Raw genomic sequence first — 17,778 nt, forward strand, 5'->3', positions numbered from 1 at the left:
TGTACATTCATTGCCCTCATCATTCTCAAAACATTTGCTTTCTACTTGAGCCCTTGGTATCAGCTCATTTTATCTCCTCCCTTCCCCACTCCCCCATGAATCCTTGATAATTTATAAATTATTATTATTTTGTCGTGTCTTACACTGTCCAACGTCTCCCTTCACCCACTTTTCTGTTGTCTGTCCCGCCTGGTGAAATCTGATTTTGCGTTTTGCTTCTCAATGACTTGGGGCTTGTTCACACATTTTTCTCCCACTTTTTCCAAGACTTCCTTTTGAAGCGGGCAACAGTGATAGCCAGCCACCATCAAGCTCTTCGGGTCTCGGGCTCATGGCAGCTGGGGTTCACAAAAGCTAGAGAAGGCTTCTAAAGTTTGTGGGCAGGAGGGGAATGGAATGAAAAGATAATGGAGTTTTCCCATGAACCTTTTGAAACCCTCTCAAACTTTAAGTTCAAGTCCCAATCCCTTGGACTCTAAAATCCCCAGGTGATTTGGATACAAATATCCCAAGTAACACTCTTAGGGAAATATTTAAAGCGTCCTCCTCAGTAACATGAACATCTCTAAACTCTGGACACTGGAACGCCTCCTGACGTGGGATGCTTCCACACTCATTTACTGACTTCCAATTAGCCTGGGCCAGGCTCCAATGGGCACCAGCGTGAGAGTGGGCGACCTCTGGTCATCTTGGCTTTAGGAACAGGTCTACTTCCCAGGAGATGGCACCAGAGGTCCCCATCTCTGGTGTTCTAGGTCCACAGGAGGCACCTGTTGGGAGCCATCCCAACCATGCTGTCTAGCAAAGCTACAGCCTGGTGGAAGGAGCTTCTGCAGAGCAGAGCTTCCCAGGGAGGGTTTCCAACATCCCTCAAATATTTGCTGTTGTTAAATCCATTCTTGAGAATTTTGTGCATTGTCATGTGCATTACTGCACCTGGAGTGGATGCGAGGGCAGTCTTGAGAAGTATGAATGAAACCAGATCTAAAACTTGCATTAATATGATGGGGCTTTCCTTAACTGAGGCATTGGAGAGGCTTAGACAGCGAGACATCTTTGGGAATTCTGAGGAGGACATGTGGGAATTGAGTGAGGGAGAAACCCCAAAGTGGAGGTCAGAGAAGAAAATGAAACCCACCCAAAACCCCTGGATTCCATTCAGATTAGGTAGTAGGGGACTCTTGGCCTCTCCGATATAGAGGACCTTATAGACTGCCTCCCTCAAATGATGCCCCTTTAGTTTGGACAGGGGCTTACATAGAAGGAGAGAGAATGGTTAACATTAAGAGAAAACATGTAAAAAGGGAAACATTAAGTCTTTGGCAAAAAATCAGACGGTTTGGCTCCCCATGGTGCCTCAGGAGCATAAAAAATAAAAGAGACATAGGTGGACAATGGTACAGTTACCATGGGAGTTTGTAATTGAAAATATCTAACTCTGAGAAGCATTTAACTCTGCTTGTAGATATTAGGCTTTGAAGTAGCACATGAGGTAGTTTCATTATGTTAAGTTAGTCAACCAGCAAAGAAACATTGTGAGCAAAAAATAGGGCAGTGAGTAGGATATGAGTCTAACAAAATTTTCTGAACTCCTCAATCAAGAATAGTACGTGAGGTATAAGACAAAAAGAACAGGGAGAAAGAACCAGGAAGAGGACAGAAAGTGATAGAAAAAACTACAGACCTTATAATGGTCTTTTATCAGGTTTTAGTGGAAACAATAAGGGTGATTTTGGAGTTAATCATAAAGCATTGTTTTTATGTAGTGGTCTGCAAAACTTTATGGGGGAAAAAAGTTGTTTGGAAGAACTCAGCAGAGATTGTTTCCACCAAAACCTCTCTCTCGTGTCTGTCTCGTCTGTGCTTGCCGACTCCACACCTCCTTCAGGTATCCAGCTCAACCCTACCTCCCTTAACCTGCATCTGTTATCCAGGAGGTAAGTATCAAGGCGTCCACAGGGCTCCACGGAGCCTGGTGTCCATCAGTGTGAAGCAGCACAAGTTGGTAGATGAAGGAAGTTTTCCCCAAGATCCACGAGAAGAGGAAAAGAAAACTTTAAAGTAAAACCGCCCCCTCTTTGACGCTTTCTTGACATCAAATGCTTACCCTCTCCATTCCTGCACTGCCAGTTTGAAGAGCCCACGAGATAAGCACTGGGCTGCTACCCAAATGGGTGGGGCTTCGAACCCACCAGCCACTCCACAAGGAGGGAAATGTGGCAGCCTGCTTCCATAAAGATTTAGTCATGGCCACCCAAGGGAGCGGTTCTACGCTGTCCTGTGGGATGCTGGGTCAGATCCGGTTCCGTGGCAGAGGGTTTGAATTTGGGGGCTTTGCATTTTGAGGTCTTGCCAGTGCAAGCAGTACTCTCTGAATTGATTTAGAGGTCGATCAATCACGGTGCCCTCTGAGCAGTTCAGAAATATGACAGTCTGTTTGAATTCAATAGGAACCTGGATGGCATGCTGGTTTGTGTTGGGTTGCTGTCCACAAGGTCTGTAGTTCAAAGCCACCTGTCTCCCTGGGGGAGAAAGATGAGGTTTTCTACTCTTGTAACAAAAGAGTGACCGTCTCAGAAACTCACAGGGGCAATTTTACCCTGTCCTGTAAAATTGCTAAGACTCAGAATCAACTTAATAGCAATGAGTGTTGCTTTGTTTTCTTAAGATTTATAAAACCCACAGGATTCCGTTTTACTCTGTCCTATAGTCACTGAGTCTGAATCTACTCAATGGCAGTGGGCTTGGTTGGATTGTTTTCATTTTGCTTTTTTAAGATTTATAGTCTCAGACACTCACAGCCTAGTTTGACTCAGTGCTAGAGAGCTGATTACAAGTTTGGTACTGACCACAAAGACAGTGACTCAGAATCACCAACTGCTTCTCAGAAGATGAGACTTTCTACTCCTGTAGAGAGTTAACAGTCTGGGAGTCACAGGGGCAGTCCTACCCCGTCCTGTAGGGTCGCTGTGCGTCAGAACGACCCCATGGCAGTCAGTTTATTTACTATCTATTTATCTTGCTACAGAGGTGCTGAGTTGGAATCAGCTCAATGGCAGCCAGCTGGATGAATACTACCCTTAAAGTTTTGCCTCTTCACCTTTCAAATTTCACCTCCTTTGCGCACAAATCTTAGGCAATAAAAGGTGGAAGACAACCAATCTAGTCCCGGTGTCTTTGCATTACATGATGCACAATATTTTGAGCTGGTATGTGGGCTTCCATGTGAATAAAAGAATTGTATATAGATACATATTTGGCTTGTTAATGGCAATGTCAGCAGTTTGAAGCCTCTCTGTGAGAGATAGATGTTACAGTTACATAAAGGGTTTCAGTCTCCCGGTCACTGAGAGTCAGAATGATTTCAATGGCGGGGAGAGGAGTTTTGTTGTTGCTTTTTAGTGAAGATGATCTCTAAAAACAGTATGTAACTGGGTTACACTTTGGGCAATACGTAGCCCAGTTCTATGACTAAGAGAGGCTTCTGGATCTGAATACATTGTTGAGAGCAGTTTCATTAGCCATGGGAGACCACAGCCCATTTTCCTTTACAAAAGGTATAAACGGGAGGGGGAGAAAATGAACACAGTTATTCTGCAGACATGACAGTGTACGAAGGGATGGTTCAAAGAGGGCCTTTCCTGTAGGTGGCCGTTGAACGGGGCTGAAGGCTGAGCTGGCAGACAGTAGAGAGAGGGGACAGAGCAAGAGGCGGACTCTTCTTGGGAGGTGGGTCTTGAAAGAAGAGGAACTGGAATTCGGAGTACCGACGCAGGCGCCAGGATGAGAAAACAGAAGGATGGGCTCTGGGATAGAGCAAATTTGGTGGGAAAGGGAGACCCCCAGTAGCGGGCCGTGGAAACATAAGTGCAAAACACTGCAAAAGCCAGTGACAGCCCAGAGTCACGGTGGGGGCACAATGGTTAGCACTCCAGCAATGTGCCCCCACCAATGGCAGCCCAGGAAACGAGATGGGGCACAGGCACGCTGTCAGATAGGGCTGCCGTGAATTCAGTTGACTCCAACATGAAGTTGGGAGATGGGGAACCCTAGACTCAGTCTATTCACAGCTTTGGTATTGTCTGTGAACCAGCAATAGCAATTAGTCTCAGGTGGCATGATGGGCTGTGTTGCACTGCTAACCATAAAGGTTGAGAGTTCGAGCCCACCAGGCACTCCACAGGAGAACGCTGAGGGTCTGCTTCCTTCCATGGAATCTCCTTCAAGATTTCCAGCCTTGGAAACACCATGGAGCCAATCTACTCTGTCCTAGAGATTTCTCTGTGAGTCAGAAATTCTAGAGCAGTGGTTCTCAACCTTCCAAATGCCACGACCCTTTCATACAGTTCCTCATGTTGTGGTGACCCCCAACCATAAAATTTTTTTTTTCATAAAATTACTTTCGTTGCTACTTCATAACTTTAATTTTGCTACTGTTATGAATCGTCATGTAAATATCTGATATACAGGATGTATTTTCATTGTTACAAATTGAACATAATGAAAGCATAGTGATTCATCACAAAAACAATATGTAATTATATATCGTGAAATATTTCTGATGACAAATAAATGAAATTTTGTCTTGTAGCCTGGGTAACAGTCTTCATGACAGGCGTATGTGGGTGTATCTGCATGTGGGTAGACCCGCCTGGAGACGGATAGAGGAGCGGTGTCTCAGATCCTAAGACCATCGGAAATATGTGTTTTCCAATGGTCTTAGGTGACCCCTGTGAAAGGGTAGTTCGACCCCCAATGGGGTTGCGACCCACAGGTTGAGAACCGCTGTTCTAGACGGTATTTGGTGAGCTAGGCAGCCTTTCCACATACATGCAAAATGTCATTTCACAAGTAAAACAAAGTTGTGATGGTGCTTTGCTCAGTGAATAACTGCCAGGTATTGCCCTAAGGCTCTGCTTTTTCTCTTCCTTTCCTAATGTTTTATCTTTCTCCTGCATCTTAAAATGTCGCTTATGAGGTACCTGAAGCAGACAATAAACTTCGATAATAGCCTCGACTCCATACAAATCAAGTAACTCTGCCATTGAGTCAAGTCCAACTCATCGCGATTCTATAGGGCACAGCAGACCTGCCCCTGAGGGTTTGAGGCTATAAATCTATCTTCACAGCAGCAGGAAGTCTACGGTGCTCACCCTCCCAGCATGATCACTGAAGACAAAATGAATGTATAAGCAAATGTGGTAAAGAAAGTGGATGATGCCCGGCTATCAAAAGATATAGCATCTGGGGTCTTAAAGGCTTGAAATTAAACAAGAGGCCATCTAGCAGAGCAGAGAAGCAACAAGCCCACATGGAAGATACACCAGCCTGTGTGATCATGAGGTGTCATTGGGAGTAGAAAATAGGTATCAGAAGACCCAAAACAAACATTGAGAATGAGGGGGACAGAGCAGAGACCCAAAACCCATCTGTAAACAATGGGACATCCCCTCACAGAAGGGTCACAAGGGATGAGTCAACCAGGGCACAGTAGAGCACCGATGAAACACACAATATTCCTCTGGTTCCATGAGGCTTGCTCACCCCCCACTATCATGACCCCAGTCCTGCCTTTCACTATGGGCTAGACTGTACACAGGTACAGATAAGAGATAAGAGCTAACAACACATGGAATCAAGGTACAGGTATGGCGATACCTGGAGGGTAGGAGGAAGGTGGGAAGAGGAAGGGAGAACAAATCGCAATGATGGGCACATAATCACCACCACGACCACCACCACCTCCACAAGAGGGACAAACAACAGAAACCATGGGGAAGGGAGACAGTGGTCGCTGTAAGATATGAAATTAATAATAATTTGTAACTTATCAAGGGGTTATAGGGTGGGGATGAGGAGCTAATGCCAAGGGTTCAAGAGAAAGTAAATGTGTAGAAAATGATGGCAACATATGAACAAATATGCTTGATACTATTGATGTATGGATTGTTATAGAAGCAGTAAAAGCCCCCAATAAGACAATGTTTTAATTTAAAAAAAAGAAAGAGAGGAAAAGGAAAATAACTCCTTGGGAAATTTATTCTTTGCCTGAGGTGATGTTGTGGATAGTTGGTCACTGTAAAAGATTAAACGAAACCAAAATGAATATGGAAAGAACGCAGGTGATATTTATCTTTCATCTCTACTAAGAAAATGAAAAAGAAAATTCTCCAGAGAGATAACCAGCTACAGTTCTGGAATGAACAACAGTACATGGATTGAGAGCTGAACGTTTATTTCAAGAAATACCTGTGCTCTGGCCCAGTTGGCAGTCAGGACCAGCAAGCGGCAATGGAAAGGGCTCTTCACTCCTGTTCACAGCAAGATGTGCTCACAGTTAAAGCAGACAACAGATGGGGGGGGGGGATGCATTTAAATTTTGCTTTTATAGTTGTTTTGTTATTTCAATAGACAATATAAACAGGAATAAGCTTCTTAAAACTATGAGGAAAAGGGTCATACATTATTGGCAAATTTTGGTCTTTATTATAAGGCAATGTTTCCTCGTTATAAAAAGAGTCCCTCTTAGAGCGCTAGGTGAAAAAACACAATTTATTTAATATTCAGCCCACAGTGTAACTTTAGTCGGGATTTTCTCTTAACTGATTTTGATCCACAAGCAGTACAATAAAGTGGGATTATTGAGGTGTTTCAGCAGAAGACACAGGTCATCATCAGTGACGTTGGCGTGTCTGTCAAAACAAAGAGCACGCCTTCATAGCCCAAGGAAATGCAATTTAACTAAGGTAACAGCTTATTAAAATAAAAGGTATACCATAACTTAAAATGCGCTTTGAATATGTGCTAAATATACTCATTATTAAATATAAAGATGCTAGCTCTCGGGTACATTAAGAAAATATTTACAATGGATAAAAAGCAGATTACAGAATATATGTGTTCTGGGTATAAAAATAATTAAGATATCTTGTAGTCCAAGACCAAGGGCTCTCTCCAAGTGGGGCTGTCTGTGGCCACTTCCTCACCACACCATGGCGGCATGACTGGACACAGTGTGTGCACAGAAGCAGGCAAGTAGTGGTCAGTCAGTCGGCCAGCCAGCCAGCCGGCCAAGTCACAGCTCATACTGCCTCTTGAGGGCCTGTAAATCGTCTAAAGCCAACCGGTTGTCTGAGGTGTTTGAAAGGTCATCGAACAACTGTTCAATTTGCTCCTTTTGGCTCTTGCTAATTAGTGTCAGCATCATCTACAAGAAGGGGAGGAGTGATTTAACATTTTAATTAACAAACATTAATAATGAACACTTTAAAGTTGCAGCAGTTTTACACTGCCACTACTGACCTTAAACCGTTCTGCTTGACTGAGGTAGAAAAGATGCCGGTAGATCACGGAGGGCTCTTGGTCAACAAGACTGTGCTTCAGGGCCTGAATGAGCAGGAGGAACATGTCCCCTTCAAGCTTGTTACTCAGCAGCATAGGCAGATCTTCTGGTTTGGTGCAGGCTAGAAGCTCCGCACAAGCTTCTGGGTCTTTTCTGGTATTTATCGCGCTCATAAGCTGGCCAAATTCATAGGCATTATTAGGCTTGCAAATCCGCAGCTTGTCATGGGGTTCTGGTGGCCCTTGGACTTCTCCCTTCTCAGAAGCAGGGCAGGCAATGGAGCCCTCGGGTGAGGGCCTCTGGGTCGCCTCTCTCCCGTTGCCATTCACCTGCAGAAAGCAAAGCAACACACCGTGACCCTGGGCACCTTCCCAGCCCACATGGGAGCCGCAGCATCAAGGAGATGTCCAAGCACAAGGTCCCTCATGCTGCAGTCACACGGTGAGGGAGCAAGGACAACTGATGAGTACGCATGAACACAGGAGTCCCACCGCCTGCTACAAGGACAAACAGATCTGTCTCGGGAGAAGTACGCCCAGCGTGCTCCTCAGAGGCCAGGATAGCAAAGTTTTGTCACACCTAACTTTGGACATGTTGTCAGGGGACACCGGCCCTGGAGATGGACACCATGCTTGGTTCAGGAGAGGAGGAAGAAAACAGAGGCCCTCAAGGAGCTGGGCTGACATGGTGGCTGCAACAATGGGCTCAGGACTGTGCAGTGGCCCCGCTGCTGTGCACACAGTCACCAGGGCCCTGACCGACTCACTGGTGCCCAACAACAAGGGAGAGGTCAACGTTACCGTGTACGAATTTTAACTTTAGAAAAAATGTTCTTTCTTAAAGTTTGCTTTCTCTTTGAATATTAAGTGACAGCAAAATCTTACTTTTATCATTTTTCTCAAATAAAGTTATTCGGTAAAATAAAAAAAGGCCAACACAAAGCTAGTGTTTTTTCATGATGCATTTTACATTTACTTATTTCCTCACATTTAACAGAGAACTGAGCCCACATTTTTCAGTTCTCTTAAAGTTCTTCCCATGTTAAAGTGAGAGACAGGGGGAGGTGGTGGTGATGGAAAACAATAAAGCTTGCTACTTTCTCTCACAAGTGAGCCTCGGCCGCTTAGTAGGAACTTCAAACAATAAGCGGGGCGATGCTGGCGTTCACGAATGTTCCCAGAGGAGGGAGTTGCAGCTTCAGTAAGAGCATGTTAAACCCAGGCAGCGCCATTCTGAGACAGACGAGTCTTGCTTCAGAATGCACAAGGGCCTCCCTTCACCTGACAAACCACTCAAATGAACCAAATTCTCAGTGTTGACCCTGGAGGGGAGGCAATCCGAGTCACGCAGGATGGTGGGCCAGAAGGGCGGTGCACACCTGGGAAGATCGGCCAGGACGTGGAAACTCCGAATACCACCCATGGGTCCCAGGGGAGAGAGGCACAGGGAAGTACTCCCCTTTGAACTGGTTAAAGCTTCTTCGGTGAACTTAAGAACAAAAACCTGAGTTTTGCAAAGCTCCTGGAAATAGGACCTCAGAACCCCCTCTGAGGACAGGCTCCCCCCACAAGGAGTTCTTTCAAAGGTCATCAAATCGAAATACCTCTTGAATCGTAATTTTCCTTCTCTCCCTCTCTTTGTTGAATGAGGCTTTGTTGTCCTTACACTGAAGGCATCGGGTTACTTCTTCCAGCTCCATCTTTGCCTCAACAACACTTGGGTCTAGCAGGAGAACTTTATTGAGGTCACTGACACTTTTCTGATAATTCTGGAAGGAAAATAGAAAAATCCTTAGTGTAAGGAAAATGAGAATTGATGACACTCCCATGGGAGCAGGAAATGAGGCAAAGCAGGCAAAGGTGTGCTATGGGCCCCATGGTCACCACCATTATAAAGGCAGGCTGATTTGAACACCACCACTATTATAAATGCGTGTAGAGCCAAAATATTCTCTCCCCCTCCCACCCATAGCTCAGTGAACAAACAGCACAGAATCTAGAGCCGTAAGACTCGGGTTCAGTTCGGTGCCTTGACCTTCACAGTCCATCAGACAAGTCCACCCATGTTAACTGTTTGCTGAATGGATAAGAGGAAGGATGATTATGTTCAGACTAGCACTCACTAGCCAAGAAACACAAACAAGACGCTCCTTGAACTTTCTGAGCTTGAGCTTTCTCATCTTTAAATTACGGATAATGAAAGCTTCCTGTTCTGGTTTTTATAAGGCTGTCCTGAGACATAAGTGGACAATAAATATGCAAGTGGTTTCAAACCTACACAGAGCTGCACAGCTGTTCGTACCAGAATACTATTTTCCCATCAAACCCTCCAAAGTCAGATACTATTCAAAATAGGATACGGCCACTATTTATCTTTCCATTCAAGAGTCAGGCAGGCAATGCACTAGAGAGGTTAGGAGAAAGGAGAGGGGGCAGAGATCAAAGGGGCCGTGGTTAGTGGGTGTGGTGGTAGACAGAGACCACAAAGCACAGTCCCACTGTGCGGCAGGTGTTATTCTAGAACCACAGGCTACACCTGCATTTCGAATCTGGTGAGGAGGCAAAGCGCCCCCATGACGCGCAACCCCTCCAAGTATTCCTGACCCATCAACAGCAGGAGGTACTGACGGGACCACCACAGATAAGATAGGCTAGTGGTGAAGGGCGACATTCCTGAGGGAGGAGCTGCCCTCACCCCAGCAGCACACCAGAGGCAGGCGATGAGAAGGGTAAATTGGAGAGCTCATCACGTACTCTGGAGCGACTCCACGGCCCACTGTGGCACCATGGCGCGGTCAGAACTTGCTGGAACAAAATGACGCTTGCGCTCATTTCCGCAGCACCTACACTTGAAATTGGAACGACACTGAGCAGATTAGCAGGGCTCTTGCACAAGGATGACGTGCAAATTCATGAAGCATTCCATACACACACAAAAAGACACAGTGTTTTTGTCTAAGTGTTCTAGCAGGAAACCACATGAGAACAGCCCTGGGCAGCTGGGCCAAAAAGAGTGAGTAGCTAACCAGTTTTTACTGTCCCAAGCATTTTACTAGTAGTGGTATTCTAAACTCACAGTCACCCTACAAAGACTCCCTTTTACTGCCACCACTGAAAGGTGGGGGGGGGGGGGGCACTGAGGGAACCGAGGTTCTCTTTGGGTCGATAGGGGACGAGCGAGGAGAAGGTTAGAGCTGAGTAACAAGCCTGGAAGCTGAGATCTGTGACCTACAGCCCAGGGTGGGGGAGTCTGACAGCCACGGGGAGGATGTGTTCATGTGAGAGAGCGCCCTGCCACAGGGGAAGCCAGGGGAGAAGGATCATACAGTTTGGGGAGTATTCCAAAGGAGGTCAGCATGAAGAGAAGGGTGGCAGAGGTGGCCCAGCCTGTCAGGCCTCATTCCCTGAATAATCTCCATCGAGTACAACCATGAGCTGTGAACTGCGAATAAACCCACCCAAACCCACTGTCATCGAGTGGACCACCCAGGGCAGGGGAGACTGCCCCAGGGGGTTTCCAAGGCTGTAATCTTCAGAGAAGCAGACTGACACAACTCTCCCCCCAAAGGAGGGGGTGCCCGGCTACCACCGCCAGCCTGCTGGCTAGCAGGTGAGCACTGTAAGCACCTGGCCCCTGGGGGTCCTGAAAGCATGGCACAGGACAGGTGTGGCCCTTGTCATCCTGGAAGCTTACATCTAAGGGGGGGGGGGGCAGTAAAAAGACAAGTAATCAAATTAGTAAATCCCAAATAGATGAATCATTAGACAATGAAGACAACCAAAGATTGAGATGGACACGGATGAGAGTGGAAGGCGGAAGGGTTGGCTTCTGTGAAAGTTGCCAGAGACACCAAGACACGCACCACGCAGAGACCAGGGAGGAGCAGAGCATCAACACAGAGAGAGCTGTCACAGTTGCTAACAGCCTAGTCCCACCGCAGGTCGGTGATTTGTCCTACTTCCTGCGCTGAGGGGCGGTGCTGAACTGTGCTCTCAGACAGTATGTACCTAGACCAGGAGGCGGGTGCTTGAACAGAACGGGGGGACACGGCCTGGTTTACAAATCAGGAAAGGGGAGCATCAGAGTTGTCACCTCTCCCTCAAACTGCTTGCTGAACAAATCACCCGAGGAGCCAGACGACCTGGCGAAGGACGCAGTGTCAGGGCTGCGAAAGGCCAGCGATCCACGGACATCACCGTCTCGCTTCAGGAAGGCAAAGGGGACTTGAAGCACTTCCCGATGAAGATCGATCAAGGAAAACTACAGCCTTCAGCCTGGGTCCCACTGCAGCATAAAGAAAACCCAAACCCTCACATCTGGACCAATACGCAGCAACATCATGACGGGGGGGCAACAGTGAAGTGGCCAAGGGCTTCATTTCAAATGGATCCATCACCAAAGGCCCAAGGAAGCAGCAATATGGAAGGCAAATGACTTATCAGATTGGGCAAATCTACCTACCCCATAAGACCTCTTTCACGTGTTATAAAACAAAGTTGTCATGGCATTTTCAAGGGCCTCGTGGGCACTCGAAGGATGACAGTGAACAGGAAGACTGGAGAAGTCATGATGTTGGCGAAGATGGGAAATACCGTGGACTGCCAGAAGTACAAGCCAGTTGGTCTCAGAAGAAGTAAAGTCAGAATGCTTCAGACAAGTGAAGATGGTGAGACTGAGTCTCACGTGCTTTGGACATGGTATTGGGAAGATCCAGTCCTGAAGAAGGACATCGTGCTTGGTAAAGGGGAGGGTCGGTGAGAAAGAGGGTGACGCTCAGGGACGTGGGCGGGCACCTTGCTGCAGCCATGGCCTCAAAGGTGGTGATGATGAGAAGGGAGCCCAGCTGGGCAAGGTTTCACTCTGTTGTACCCAGAGGTCACCATGAGTCAGCATCTCACCGTAACAGCAGCAGCTTCCTTTTAAAGAAGCGGGAGTGCGTAGGACAATCTTAGACCTGTGATTCCCGACATGGGCTATGCTGCCCCCGAGGGGTGCTGGAATGGGAGGGTGGTGCTGCACGCGCAGACATGTACACTTGACCCTGGATTATGGGCTGTATTAGAAACGTTTTTTCAGGAGGGTGCAGAGTAATTTTTTTTTCCCTGAAAAGGGGACCATAAGTTTGGGAACCTATGTCTTGAGAAATTTGTGACTGCATTTTACTATTAATAATAAAATACCAAGCACAGTGCCATCGAGTCAATTCCGACTCATAGTGCCCCACAGAACAGGGTAGAACTGCCCCCCGGTTTGTTTGTTTTTTGAGACTGTAACTCTTTACAGGAGTAGAAATGGCTATTGGTTTTGAACAGCTGACCTTGTGATTAGCAAACACTACACCACCAAGGCTCCTATTTAATAGATGTCCTGACACTGCAGTCGTAGACTCCTTTTAGAAGACTTTATTTACTGATGTATTTATGCCTTGGAGCATCTCCCCCACCACCCCCACCCCACCCCACCCCACCCCTGGACACGCTCCTTCCGGCAGGCAGCCCACACTGAACAAAAGAAACGCTTCGTAAATAAAGGCACTTTTTGCCCAGTTGTCTTTTCTTGTGAAGAACAGCTCTATGTTAGTAAAGTCCCTTTTTTTCAGAACCGTCCAAATGAACTATTAAAAGCTGCTGGAGGGTGGCGATCTGAGAAAGCAGAGTGCTCCCCGCCCCCTACCCCGAGAGCTACAACTGGTCGCCTACACTCCCCTGTGTCACTTCCTCACTGTGTTCACTCGGAGGGACCATGGGTGAGGAATGCTGTACCTGATGGGGGGGTGGGGGGCTCCACAAAGTTCATCGGGAAGTAGCATTATGGAGCAATCCAGGGTGCGGTGTGGCACTGATGCACCAGTAACCTCCTCTAGTTCTTTAGGACTTCCTCCCTCACTATTGAGGTCTTTATGTGTTATACCGCATGAATCATGTTTCGTTTGCGTATGTGCACTGATATGGTTAAGATGGCTCTGTCCATGGTAGTCAAGACAGCGTGCCCCTCAGAGACAGTGGTGCCCGGATGGCACAAGAAGTGAGGGGCGAGAGGGGGAATGGGGAGTTGATAGCATTGATGATTGTATAACCCCACCTGGTGGGACTGAACAATAGAATTGTATGTGAATGGATATATTAAAAGGTGTAAGATATGTCAATAAAACTACTATTTTAAAAAAAAGTATCTTTATCTCTTTTAATCCCCTCTTTCCATCAACTGCTTGAAGCCCCACTGTACATGCGGGGTGGTATTTGGAGATCTCGGAATTAAATTCACTCTCTGCCGGGCATATACGCCCAGCTGGTAGAGGAACCAGAAAAACAAGCTACCAGACTCAGAGTCCAGTGGAGAGGATTATTCAAATTTTGGATTGTCTTTCTGCATTGTAATACAATTTCTAGAATTCATTCCAAGGAGGTATGAAATTCCAGTCTCTGCTTAGAGACAGCTTCTGGCTTCTAACCAGGTGAACAGGTTCAAAGAGGAGAAGATCGGCCCGGGGGTTGGGACCTCATCTAAAGTCCCGAGTCATCTAGCTCTTTGCCTTACTGGCCTCAGTCCACTAAGCTCAAAGGAGTTCAGTGTGAACTCCATGGAGCCTCCTGTCCTGTGAACAAAGAGTTCTCGGAGCAGTCTTCAATGTGGTGCATGAATGCGCACCTTGCAGCCAGAGTGAGGAAGGGGTGAGACGGCCTCTCACTTTCCTCCCAAATGCACACTGGCTTCTCCTTGTTCCACCTTCCATGCTGTCCCCAACAACGCCCCTGCCCACCCTCCGGGGGCTCCTCTCACCTTTCAGAATGCAGTTCACAGGCCCCCAGGCCCACCTGACCTGTGCTCCAGCTGTACTGTGTGTGCACAGGCCACAGGAGACGTGTACACCTGTCTCAGCAGCTTGGCTCACCACAGCCTCACTCTGGAGGGAAGCCCTGCATCACCCAAGTGAGTGTGTTGACACACTGCGTGCAGCCACGATACCACAATAAAAGGAACAAAGTCCCGGCACACATACGACACTGCCAATCTCAGATGTTATTCTGGGCAAAAGAGGTCAAAGGTGTATTCTATAGACACCCACATGTAACGTGTAACAACAGGGAGCAACCAAACGCATCCACAGTGAGAGAAATGAGCCCCAGGGCTGCTTGAGATGAGGGTATGGGGAGAAAGAGTGCCTGGCGGGGGGCGGGGGGGAGGTGTGGGGGGGGGTGAAGTGGAGAACGGGACCAGGAACATTCCTTCTCTTACTTGGGGCCGGGTCCTGTGACCACATGGAATTCACCTGGATCTTCACGTAGGAAAATCAGCATTGAGAAAAGTTTACAAATAAGATAAGTCTCTCTCTTCTAAAGCCTAGCTTCCCAAGCTCGGCTGATCACTGGAATCACCTGGGGATCTGGGGAAAGGACAGATCCCTAGGCTCCTTCCCCTGGAGACTCAGTCCTGTTAGGATGCAGATAAAGCCCAGAGATCAGTCGTTGCACCAAATCCCCTGGTGATTCCAATGTTCAGTTCTAAACCAACCGGGTGGAGTTTCCTCAGAGTAGAGCGCCCAGGGACCAGCTCACACTGACCCACGACAGCGGGAGGCCCCGCTCCCCGGGAGCTGCCTCATCTGCTTCTACCAACTTCCATTGGATGATCCCTCTTCCCTTCTGACGCCCCCCTCCACGCTGCACCTCCAGTCCTTGCTGGAGGCACCCCAGAGCATTTTTGGTGACCCCCAGTAATCAAAGTTGCTGTCCCATAAAGTGGGTCTCTTAATTACACAATTAGAAAAGAAATTCTAATTTCTGAGCTGGAACAAACCCCCAGCAAAGTTAGGGCTAACATCTGGGTCTACTCATAGGGCTGTACAGTACCAGGGTTAAATCCTAGGATAAGTTCATCCCTTCTATCCCATGATGCACAGATCTTCCATCCTGGAAACCACGGAGGGTGCCGAGCGGAGATGGCAGGAAGATGAAGAGCATCTCACCTTGAGTCCTTTATGGGCCAGAGCTCGTCGGTAGCAGGCCTTCACGCTCCCGCCGTCAATCTGCAGTGCCAGGTCGCAGTCCTGCCTGGCCTCTTCAAACATGCACAACTTCAAGTAGCACAACGCTCTGGCAGAATGCAAGGGGGCCCAGAATTACCAGCAGTAAAGGCAGCCTGTTTGTGTATTTCGACAACTAATAAAAACCGGACAATAAATAACAGCCTGCTACATCTGTTCCTGTACCACAGCAGTCCCCAGGGAAACATGCTATTTTACTCCCGGAGTGCCACTTTCTTGCAATGCACGGAATGCCGGTGCTGGGGACAGACTGCAAATAAAATAGCATTCATCCAAGAGGAGGCAGTGGAGAGGAGGGGACCATCAGAAAGGGCAAAGACAAGAGGAGCAAGCAGCTGATAACCTAATCAGATTGGGGGGTGGACCCGAGGTGCGAGGGGCAGTTATGGAAGAAGTGACAATTAAGGTGAAACCCAAAGAAAGAAGCAAGAAGTAGCCAATGTCCAGGAGCTGGCTCGAGGGGGTGAAGATGTAGGAGTAGCGAGTGGAGGCCCAGGGTTCTCCCAAGCAAAAGCCTGCAGTGTGTGTGTATAGGGAGGGCAGGGGGGGGGGGCGGGGACCAAGACACACTCAGGGAGCTGAGACAGGCCCCATGGGCAGAGAGCAGGGAACAAGACTGGGAGTGGGTGCAGGGCAGCCGGGCAGGGCCGTGTCAATACCAGCAAGGAGGCTGGCCTTTATCCAGAGCCTCGCAGCAGTCAAACTGAAGGGTTCTAAAACAGGGACCAACATGTTTGCCACGTGTGTGTGTGTGTGTGTGTGTGTGTGTGTGTGTGTGTACAGCATTAGGCATTGGGAAGAGCCAGGCGTGGCCCAGAGCACGGGAGAGGCCGGTAGGGATGGAAAGTGTCCCACTGCTGAGACATTTGGAAGGTAGGACCACCAGGGCTTGTTGACTGGCTGAAAGGAGGTGGCCAGGGGGAAAATGACACTATGCAGTAGTGAGTGAGGAAGCAGGGGAGGGCCCAGGCCCGGAGCTCAGGGGAGAGACTGGGAAGAGGATGACGTGACCAGCAGAGTGTGGACAATAAGAAGGAACCCAGACTTGAGAGGCTCCAGGCTACCAGGGAATGTCAGCCTGCGGAGGGTGCAGAGTAGCCACTGGCAAGGGCGCCGCCTGCCTCAGCTGCCAGGGCAGACGGGACTTCGGGAAAACCGGCGGCCAGTAATGCCGATGCTGCAGTTACACAGGGACGGGAGGGGCAAAAAAGATCTGCTGGCTTCAGTGACAATAAAACCTCTTTGGCAACAAGATTGCCCACAGGGCAGAACATGTACAGAAACAAAGTGGTAAGTAAGAGCCCGCACTAAAAAGAATTCATCTGCAGTTCTAGGAAACCTCTTGTTGCGAGTTCCTTTACGGACGATCCCATATTCCTCCTTGTGAATGCAGATTCTAGCCAGCCCCCCTCAAATCACCACAGTCCAGGCAGACATCTATTACTATGCAGTCCATACGGCTTCTGAGTGCACTCTACAACATCTGCCCGTTCGAAATGCGGGTCCCTCCCCCAGTGCTTGAGAAGGAGAAGGCACTGCTCCCTAACACACTCATTTGAAAGGCAGTTAGTTCCTCCTCCGCCCATGCCGGGCAAGGCCCACAGAAGCAAGGCCCACCGGACTGCCCAGGCGGACTGGGACCAGCAAAGCGAGCACAGCAGCTAGCACAGAGCCACCAGCCCTCCAGGGCCTCCCTCACCTCCTTTGCCCCATCTCCCCAGAATGTCTATGGCCCTAACTCTTTGAAAAACACTTCTTTAGCACAATTTGCTATATAAATCCCAGCACCATGAAAATGGAGCCTTGGAAATGAACACTTCTATTTTTTGCAAATGAAAAATATCAGAGTAAGAAATGGATGAAGTGGAGAGACTTGCCTGTTTGTATATATGGCACATTCCTTGTTGTTAATCTTTAAGCATTCGCTGTATTTACTCAGGGCCTCTCTGTAGTTCTGGTCCTTCACACACTGATTTCCTGCTTCCTTCAGGATTCTGAACTTTTCTTCATCTGTGGGACCAAAATAAATTAGTGCGAGAGAAAAAAAATATTCATCCCACCATCTCTACAGAATCTTAAATATATCTAAGTAAATTCTTTACTGCAAACTGACTCAACTATAATCATGTGCAGAGCTAAAGTCAAACGTTATGAGTTAATAATAGCAAATAGCCATAAGTGAAAAATGGGTATGCAATTATATTATTTTCAAGTTAGAAAGTAAAGTTCAAGAAAGTGCTATCATGTTAGCCGGACTGGGGGCCTTCTTGTCTGCTGGCCTTCTGGGGGCAGGGACAGAGGCCAAGCGTCTCTGAGCCGGGGGTCCAGTCAGGCAGGCTGCTTTTCCAACTCTGGATACCTCCACAACATGCACCAACCAACATCCGTATTT

The 17,778-nt window shown here is 47.9% G+C and overlaps 1 protein-coding gene and 1 non-coding gene across 2 annotated transcripts in view; one reads left to right on the top strand and one right to left on the bottom strand.

Annotated features, from left to right (window-relative positions):
• Nucleotides 1–6,218: 6,218 nt before the first annotated feature.
• SPAG1 (sperm associated antigen 1) overlaps nt 6,219–17,778 on the bottom strand; it is an 88,490-nt gene continuing 76,930 nt past the window's right edge. Inside the window, exons 14-18 of the mRNA XM_045287231.1 lie at nt 17,264–17,396; nt 15,309–15,435; nt 8,946–9,110; nt 7,303–7,671; nt 6,219–7,207 (exon numbers count right to left, since the gene is read on the bottom strand). Coding sequence (XP_045143166.1) covers nt 7,076–7,207; nt 7,303–7,671; nt 8,946–9,110; nt 15,309–15,435; nt 17,264–17,396 — 926 coding nt within the window. The 3' untranslated portion in view covers nt 6,219–7,075. The remainder of the gene's footprint in view (nt 7,208–7,302; nt 7,672–8,945; nt 9,111–15,308; nt 15,436–17,263; nt 17,397–17,778) is intronic.
• On the top strand, nt 10,166–10,273 carry LOC115868753. Its single transcript, XR_004045754.1, has one exon. It is a non-coding gene; the product is annotated as a U6 spliceosomal RNA (small nuclear RNA).

Source organism: Echinops telfairi, unplaced genomic scaffold, assembly GCF_000313985.2.
Source record: "Echinops telfairi isolate 266 unplaced genomic scaffold, ASM31398v2 ScPeMD7_1;HRSCAF=3_0, whole genome shotgun sequence".
Taxonomy (NCBI): Eukaryota; Metazoa; Chordata; class Mammalia; order Afrosoricida; family Tenrecidae; genus Echinops; species Echinops telfairi.